The sequence below is a fragment of the Silene latifolia genome, chromosome 6, assembly GCF_048544455.1.
Source record: "Silene latifolia isolate original U9 population chromosome 6, ASM4854445v1, whole genome shotgun sequence".
In the NCBI taxonomy this organism is placed as follows: domain Eukaryota; kingdom Viridiplantae; phylum Streptophyta; class Magnoliopsida; order Caryophyllales; family Caryophyllaceae; genus Silene; species Silene latifolia.
The window spans coordinates 140,311,764-140,321,750 of NC_133531.1; the positions used below are offsets into that span (position 1 = coordinate 140,311,764).

Below are 9,987 nucleotides of genomic sequence, written 5' to 3' on the forward strand. Positions count from 1 at the left end.
TTAGTAACTCTATAAATACCGTGCATTCATTGCACGGGATCTAAACTAGTTAACTATTGATCATTTACAAATTCTGGTACAAGATGATCCTATTGACAAATTCTATATCCACTAGGACCACCACTGCTCCATACTCCCTCCTCACAGAATATAAAAGATATAACTTAACAACTCATCACTAATTCCCTTTTGTATCTCAATCCATCCCATATTCAAATAACTCAAAATTTGTGTAGAACATTATTAGCACTACATACATACACAATTTAACCAAAATCACTAATTCCCTATTGTATCAACCTTATAAATCCAAGAAATCAAATTCAACAAAATCTTTGCACCATGTGTCTAACACATACCCCTTCAGTCCTAATCATTTGTTTACCTTTAATTAATACACCAATCATAATGAATACAAACGAACAAATGAGTGAGACGGAAAGAGCATCACCTTATAACTTCACAACTCAAAATAAAAAAAAAAAACACAATCAATCCAAAATGGGTATTATTAGTAAATTAAAAATTAAACAGAAAAGCAAAAAAATTCCAGAATGAGGGAGGTGTTAGATTCATTAGCCCAATGCTTTTCCTCCAACAAATGACCAATAGAAAAGCACAAACATATTAAACTGAAAAACATAGATATTACAGTCTCTGTATCAATAGGAGATTTTTCATGCCGTGAAAATGCTATTTCAAACATCTTCACTAGTTCGATCTGATCACGAAGTATATCAAAGAGAACAAACCTCGTCAATACATCACTTTAACTTGAAAATCATAAGGCATTTAAACCTCATCAATACATCACTTTAACTGGAAAATCATATCATTCCGAGGAGAAGATAACTATACGTTATACATTATAATCGATTTTTTAGACAGGGAAATATCAAGAACATGAATCAAGAACAATTAAAGCAACATAATCGAAATGCAAGAACAAACGAAGAAGATTTAAATAATTGTGGAGGAAAATAGAAGAATAATTAAAAGAGAGTAAACAGGTGAGAGCAATTTGGGGAAAACTGAGAGAATAATGCGCAATTAGTGGAGACAAAGATTATAAAAGAACTACATATCGTAGAAATTGGGGGCGGGGGGTTGTGATTTTAGGGATTGGGGGAAAATTTTAGGGATTTCGATTTTGAATTTCCGTGATTCTTGAGGTTAATGATTGAGAGTATATATACAGAGCTTTAAGTGTAAGAGCGGGAAAAAAAATTTGATTTTACATTTTTTTTCCCAAAAAATAATACAAAACTACTCTAGGTGTAATTCGAACCCTGGTGGTTTGTTTAGAAAGTAAAGGTCCAACCATTTCATCCACTTAAAGATTAATGCTATTACTTAATAAAGATTAATGCTGTTATTATGACATGGAAAGATCATTTTAGAAAATGTTAAAATAAAAGTTAATTGAATTCACACAAAATAACAAAACTCTACTGTTATTTTCTTATTATTATCAATCTAAAATTGCAGATCTAATGTACTTTTATATAAAATAAAATTTATAAAATCTATAAAATATTATTAAAAAGGTATTTAAAACATTCAATAAATGTGGCGTGGCAAATTTAATCTCAGGTCTCTTGTTTACATCAGTCGGGTTCTCCGCCTTGTCTTCCTTTTCAATCTCACGAATGACCTTATCTATCCTCTTTCCGCTGCCTTGAAACCTCTGATTGTACAAGGGCGATCCTAATACCATATGCTCCAAAGTCGCTGTTACGCTAGATATTACTTGTTGATTGAGATTCGAGACATCCCTCTGAAGTCCATCAATTTGCTCCACTTTCTTCGCGTTCTCTTTCTTTAGCAACTCCAGTTCTAATGACTTCAGAAGCAAGTTCTGGAGGTTCAAAGATAATTTTTCAGCAAAAACATTGAACACTTCTTCGGATTTTGAGTTAATACAATTTACCCAACCCCTTTCAACTCAAAAAAAAAGTACAACAAATAACCTGATCTATGCTCGTCTGCTGCCTCGAAAGCTCAGTAATGTCAGTTTTGTACTCCGAAGATGTTTCTCTTGCTCGACTATCTTAGAACACAAATAATATTCTAAACATATGCGAGGATTGTTGCCTGATACAGCCAAAAATTGTTAGTCTAGATCAGACAATTTTGCCGCAAAACCATCAGCTTTTTCTTTCAATTTTTTTATCTCTTGAAGGGATGCTGCCAGGTCAATTCTTTAGCAGCAAACTCGCCATTGCTAAAATGAAGGTCAGTATTCTTCGTGTCCGAGTTTTCAAGATAAACTCTCATCTGAGAAGGGCCTTTTCCGTCATTTTTATCTCCATACCTGTTACATATGCCTCGGGATTCTTAATTAAAACATCTGATGATAAATAACAGTTTAGGTATAATATCAGGTAAATTTGAGCATTTCGATACTTTGCCTAGGGAGACCAAATTATCGTGAGTCCTGATCCATCCAGGAACCAATTGATGGTCCAAGTATTAAATACCTAATATTAGAAAATCAAACCTATAGAAAACTCATTTTTCTGGAATAATAGATCATCTATAAAACTATATTAAAAGGGTAACCTTAAAAGGCCACGTAGACAAAGCCACATAGGCGAAGAAAAAGCCACGCGTGCATTACGAATGCCACATCTATAAATCTATATAACCTATGCTATATAGTTAAAAGACAACTTAATACATTTAATTTTTTGCCATGTAGGATTATCATAATTAAATTCTATTAATTTATATTGTTAATATTAAGTCTACTTTAATAAACTTATTAAAAGTTATTATAAGGTTTAGTAATAACTTTTTTGTGTGGAAACCATAAGATCATGATTTAAATTATGAAAATAAATTAAGAATTTAGTCTCATCATTTAAATCATTCAATTTGTTCATCTAACTCCTCCTTAACCATAAATATAGTAGCTAAAAGGTCTTATTGAGTAAATAAAAAATCTAATAATTTGGATTATAAAGCTACTAATATCTACAAATTTATAAATATAATTAAAAGGGAAACCAAAATATCTATCATCATCAATATGTCATATTTTAACTATATAGTTAAAAGGCAACTTAATACATTTAATTTTTTTGCCATGTAGGATTATCATAATTAAATTCTATTAATTTATATTGTTAATATTAAGGCTACTTTAATAAATTTATTAAAACTCATTATAAGGTTTAGTAATATTTATTTTTGTGTGGAAACCATAAGATCATGATTTAAATTATAAAAATAAATTAAGAATTTACTCTCATCGTTTAAATCATTCAATTTGTTCATCTAACTCCTTCTTAACCATAAAGATAGTAGCTAAAAGGTCTGATATGTAGTAAATAAAAAATCTAATAATTTGGATTATAAAACTACTAATATCTACAAATTTATAAATATAATTAAAAAGAAAACCAAAATATCTATCATCATCAATATGTCATATTTTAATTACATAGACAAGATAACTTTTTTCTCATATTTATGTTTATATTAAACTTCATAATAATGAAAAATGGATGCTCAAAAGTCATGAACTTGATCTTTATTTATACCTATATTAAATTTGATAATAATGAAAAAAGAATATTTAATAGCCATAAAACACATCCTCAATTGTTTATATATTTTTTATGGAAGGCGAAATTTGTAAGCAAAAAATTTCTTATCTCTATCGTTAGTAGAATGGTATGTGGCACAAATATTATTAACTAATTTTTTTATTTTTTTTATTGGAATTTTCATTGGGTTATGAAGTGTTCATCACATTTTCAATTTCGCGTATGTGTTTGTTTTGTTCTCATTTAGGTGCTATCAAGTGTTAAGCTCTTCCAAGGTAAATATACTTACATCTCTACGATTTGATTATCATTCCCTCTTTTTTTCATTACTTAAGGTGAAACTAAGTTAATAACGATAATATAGCATAAAACAAATTCCACAATTATTGTGTTACTTTTTTTCAATAGGTATGATTTATTGAAGAAAGAAGATTATAAGGAGAAGTGAAATACTAAGATTGCTTAAACAACTACATTTTACATACTAACTAAAGATTGGTGACATCAATGTGGAATCGTGGATGATTAATAATTTTTGAGCATTTATTATATATATTTTGAAATATCACAAAAACTCCGGAGAGACGGTCTCTCAATAGCGTTATTGAGAGACCTATCACATGATGGGTGGAGGGATCCGCTGAATTTCTTTTTTTCCTATTATGTCTCCCACTAAATTAGTGGGAGACGGTCTCTCATGAGACCTACTGTTGAAATATATGGCTAAAAGGTGGAAAATTTAAGGGGATGACATAGCATTTTTTGTATAATATTGTTTAATAGGTGAAGTATTCGGCAATAATGATTCAATTGTTGTTCAAGTTGTTGCTACTTTAAATTTTTTAGTTCCGCAATTTATTATTGTATTAGCTTCAATTTTATGGGGGTATGAAATGTTAGTTTTGTCATAACATTTCTAATTGTGTGTTTTATGTTATTTGCAGAATTGTTGATGAAATTTTGATATCTAGTGCTCTATCTTTGGGGATCTTTGTTTGATAATATAGTTTTGTTTAATTTGATTATATGAATACTTATATTATTAATTCATTTTAGCTTACATTGAGTTACATTAGTTTTGATAGGGGTATCTTGGTATATCTAATGTATGAAATTTTAATTTCTGATAAACTATTGTATAAAAGACTAATTGAATTTATACAACCCTTAAAACATGAAAATCGTAAATTGAATTGATCGTAGTATGTTATTGTATTAAATCACTAAAGTATTACACTAGAAACAGAACAACCCGTGAATTTCACGGGTCATAAAACTAGTTTCCTTTGAAAAAACTTTCGGTGTCATACTAAATGGACAACTTGTGTTGCATACTTCATTTCTCAGCTCCTAAATCCTAGCTACAAGCTAAATACACCATTTCAGTAGCCTCCGTCAACACAATGTTACATACTCAACCCAAGATCAAAACAGGGGAAAACCTAAGGTTATCTAACAGCAGTAACAACTTCAACAACAAATGACAACAACAACGGACTTGAAAACACACAACGTTGAACAAAAGAAACTAAGGAAACAAATTTCCGACAAGCAATTTCACAAGAATTGTATGATTGACATTGTACATGTGAATAATTAGTTATAGCCTTATAGGTGAGACTAAATTACACAAGAAACTAAGGAAACAAACTTCCGACATAATCTTTCAACAACTCTCTGCTGCCAATTTTTCATCTAATTAAACATAATATTTGTTTCGAAGCTCTCAATTCACATAGGTCACTTCAACTTAACATTGGCTAGAGAAATAGCACTCAATTTCTGACATTTTCTTTGATGCACATTAACCTACGCTTCATTTCAATCATTAAACGGTCCATGGACTAAAGTCGAGCGAAATTTGAAGAACAACAACGTTGAACAAAAGAAACTAAGGAAACAAAATTCCGACAAGCAATTTCAAAGGAATTGTATGATTGACATTGTACATGAGATTAACTAGTTATAGGGGGGACTAAATTACACAAGAAACTAAGGATACAAAACTTCCGACGTTAACTTTCACCAGACTGTTGTCGATAATTTTTCATCTAACCAAGCATAATTTTTATTGCGAAACTCTTAATTCACGTAGGTCACTAACAATATACATTTACTAGCATTCCAATTCTGACAGTTTCTTTGACGCACTAAAATCTACGCTTCATTTCTTTTTGGTGGAATGTGAATTGTATTAATAATTAGCAAAGAGGTTACACCATACAATGATCAATTTTACCATCCTACAGATACACCAGTAGAAATACAACCAAATTACTCAATCTAGCTCAATCTTTTATCACTAATCCACGCATTAATACTATCCAGCTGTTTAGCAAAATCACTCCTTTGCAGTCTCCATCTGATAGCAGCCTGAATATGAGCAATTACTGCCTCAGGTCGTTTCATCACCATATCTGCCTTGCATTTGTTTCTAACTTCCCATATGCAATGCAATAACCCACTGATGGCAGCCATTACAATCATCTTTTTGCATAGAGACTTACATCTCCATTTGATAACCCATTCTACACCTAACCATTGCTGTAAGAGATGTGCACACCTCTGACTGTAGCAACAATAAAAAAACAAATGAGCTTGAGTTTCCTGTTGTGCACCACAGAGATAGCATATCCCATCAGTAATGACTCCAAACTTAAGTAGTCTGTCCTGAGTCAAACATCTCTTCTTAACAAACAACCACGCCAGGAAATTGTGCTTAGGTAAGGATAATCTATTCCAAACAAATGGTTGCCAAATGACCCTCTGCTGAGATCCCAGGATCCACTCATAAACCTTCTGCACAGAATAACCACACGCAGACCAACTATGTGTTTCAAAACCAGGCATCGGCTGTTCTTTCACTTTGCACACTTGCCTCCAAACCCAACTTGTATTAGTATTAGGCTGATAAGTCCACCAATCACTATGTTTTATATAAATTTGATGCACCCATTTGACCCACAAACAGTCCTTCTTATTTACCACCCACCAAGTGTATTTCCCAATGGAGGTCACATTCCAAAGAGGACAATTAACAATCCCTAGCCCTCCTTTGTTTTTGGGCAAACAACATTGTTCCCATGCCACATAAGGGACTTTATAAGATTCAGCACTGTCAGCCCATAAGTAGCTCCTGTACACACTCTCCACTTTATGAATAACAGTCTTGGGCAATAAGAATACTCTGGCCCAGTAGCTATGCATCTGTGTAAGCACAGACTGGACTAAAATCAAACGCCCTGCATAGCTAAGATGTTTAGCACCCCAGCCTCTAATTCTGCAAACAATTTTATCCACAACTCTATTGCACTCAGCCACACTAATTCTTTTATATGAGATAGGGATCCTTATATATCTAAATGGAAATGTCCCAACATGAAACCCTAAGATGTTCAGAATGTTATGGACTTCAGTACCTGTGACCCCATTCATATAAAGATCAGATTTATCTCTATTCATATGCAGCCCTGATACTGCAGAGAAGGATAGGAAAGCCCTCATCATTACTCTAACAGACTGTGAATCTCCTCCACAAAACAGAAGGAGATCATCAGCAAAAGCTAGATGACTCAACTTTAAAGTTTTGCAAAGAGAGTGGAATCTAAACTCAGGCCTCTCCGTTACCAGATTCAGAATCCTTGTCAAATACTCCATACAAACTGTAAATAGAAGAGGGGACATGGGATCACCCTACCTGAGTCCTCTCCTACCTTTAAAATGCCCAAACTGAGTTCCATTGAGTGACAGGGAGAAAGATGTGGTAGTGACACATTGCATGATCCAATCCACCATTTGATCAGGAAACATTAATGCAACTAACATCTCATGAAGAAATCCCCATTCAATAGTATCATAGACTTTTCTCAAATCAATCTTCATCAACACCCTGGGAGAACAACTCTTCCTATTATAAAGTCTTACCAAATCATGAAATATAAGAATGTTATCAACAATCTCTATGTCCTGAATAAACGCACTCTGATTCATGCTTTACGCTTTATTTCATCATTAAACAGTCGAAAGCCGCTAAAATCGAGTGCAATTTCAAGATTATATCACTCACAGTCTTTAACATGACGATGCGTCTCCAATAAAATTTCGGTAACGTGATTGCATAAAGTGATGGAAAAGAATTCCCCCTCTAGTTCTTGCAACAACTCCTCGCATTCTTTCTCGTTCGAAACCTACACATCTATATATAATATAAAAAACAAGACTAAGCATTACCTTTTGACATTCACCTTTTAAGACTATTAGAGCATGCCACATCATCATTAATATTTTAATTTTTTTTGAAAAAATCATAACATTAAACACAAATTATAATTCTCAATCATAATCTTTCAAAATAATGTTAATCATTCAATCTACCTTGAATTATAGTTCACAAATAAAAATACAGAAATTTCTATTTTGAAAAAGTTCTTTTAGGTTGAATTAATTAACTACATAGCTAAAAAAAATTGAGAACAATAACAATAATAAAAATAATCGTGAAAAAACACTAATAAACGTAACAATATTCGTGCAAAATACTAATAATCCGTGGCAAATGTTTTTTTTTTGGGGGTACATATGAGGGGCGAACCCCGAATGGCAAACGTTTAGTAAATTGTGAAAAATATATTTTGACGATATAGTATGACAATATAGGTATTGATTAATAAAAACTTTTATTCTTACGAGTCCCTTTTTCATCGACGACCTCAAATCCGGGCTTGCATAACACCGCCAACATGACAATATAACTAACCCCGTGAATTTCACGGGTAATAGAACTAGTTATTTAATTAGAAAATCAATTAAAAAACAAGAATAATGAAGGTCATAAATTCGGTCGAGTGTATAGTTACGAAAATAAAACCTCCATCGTTGTAGTGTAAGCTTGTAAAGAAGAGTGAAGAAACTTGTAGAGAAGAGTGAAGATTAGAGAATCAATCTTATGAGCTAGTTTTAGGACTAGAAGTGTTTATATAGGATGAGAGTAAGGTAAGTCAGTTACAAACTTGTAACTGAACTGTAACGAGCTATCTAGTGACTCAATTAATTAATACTCCGTATTATTCTAGTATGTATACCTACATACTCCCCGAAAAGTATGCCAATGCTGGTCTTTTTTTTTCTTCAAACATGAAAATCGAAACATAAAAGAATTGTATTTTTTAATCTATAATTAATTCCATCTTTATGTTAAGCAATTTTTATTGAGTAACATGTGTTATGTTAAGCAATTTTTAAGTGTCACATTTTATGTTAGTTTTCTTTTCATTTTATTAGGAATAGTAAGAGATTATGAGTTTGTTAAATTATGATACAATGAATTATCATAATTAAGTTTATTAATGTAATTATGATACAATGAATTATTAAGTGAATTTTGTGGTGACTTTTGAGTTACTTACTAACTTTGTATAAATACCTTCCAGGATAAGAGAACCAAACAATAACAAAATTAAATAATAAAGTAACTCTCTAAAATCTAACACATTTTTATGTCACTCATCCTTAATTCCCCATGGGTCATGTGAAATGTGTATTGAAGATCAAACATTTCATTCGCCCCTTTACATTGTGCCTTGAATACTAATGGTTTAACTTCATATAAATTTTGGCTCTTAGACCATGCCCAAGCAAGGTCACCAACCGGGTCGTGACCTTGTTGGGTCATGCTAATGACATAATTAACTAGTAAATCAATGGTATTTAGGATGACCTTAAACTAGATAGGGGCAATTGGTGACCTTGAGTTGAGAATGATGACCTTGTTGGTGACATTGTGTGTGGCGCCCTCTCATTGCTTGGACACAAACAAAGAGGACAAGAAGGAAAGAGGTTTTGGTGGGTCAGTGAATGTGGTAATGATTGGAAATGTTGGAAAGTCGAAAAATGATTGGGTTGGTGACTTAGGTCGTGACCTTGTGCTTGGGAGGGTGAAAGTGGGTTAAGATTAATAAGGTGTGATTAAGAGGAAAAATTTTGGTGACCCGATTAAGTGGACCTTCTGCTTGGGGATGGTCTTAAAGGTGTTACATTGCTACTTAAGCTTAACGTCTTTCGTTTGCTTGTATGTTAATTCCTTATCATTGTTCATACTTTTATTGTATAAAGTTTTAAAATTAAAATTTTAGTTTTAAGTTATGCGTAAAATAAAATTGGTTCAACTTCGAAGTTATGAGGTAAAATAACCAACTCGGGTTCCTTCCTTGCTAATTTCAAATCACGTGATTCGTATTAGTAATTTGTTTATTAGGTGATTAATTTGTCTACATGTATTTTTTTTTGTTGACGTGCAAGAAGCTAGTGAAGTACGTGGTCGTATAGATTAGTACTTTTTTTAAGGGAGTATAGATTAGTACTTGAACAAGCCAATATGAAAGATGTTGTGCATTCATTAAATAGTTTGATTAACATTGTCAAGTCAAATTTGCTTAAT

At 32.2% G+C, this 9,987-nt stretch overlaps 1 protein-coding gene across 1 annotated transcript; it reads right to left on the reverse strand.

The window, feature by feature from the left end:
• Positions 1-526: 526 nt before the first annotated feature.
• Positions 527-7,541, reverse strand: LOC141588817 (uncharacterized). The gene is made up of 5 exons (XM_074410239.1): positions 7,265-7,541; positions 5,873-7,213; positions 1,971-2,050; positions 1,607-1,858; positions 527-721 (listed from the first exon to the last, which is right to left on the reverse strand). The coding sequence occupies exons 1-5, from the start codon at positions 7,539-7,541 to the stop codon at positions 527-529; spliced, it is 2,145 nt and encodes a 714-aa protein (XP_074266340.1).
• Between the last annotated feature and the right edge of the window lie 2,446 nt (positions 7,542-9,987).

Excerpts from the sequence above, each read along its gene's own strand:
- LOC141588817 (XM_074410239.1), bottom strand. The coding sequence starts at position 7,541 with ATGAATCAGAGTGCGTTTATTCAGGACATAGAGATTGTTGATAACATT. Across the intron at positions 7,214-7,264 it reads TCAGTTTGGGCATTTTAAAG|TTTGTATGGAGTATTTGACA; the intron begins GTAGGAGAGGAC and ends TTCTATTTACAG. Across the intron at positions 2,051-5,872 it reads TTTTGCTAAACAGCTGGATA|ATAGTCGAGCAAGAGAAACA; the intron begins GTATTAATGCGT and ends TTGTGTTCTAAG.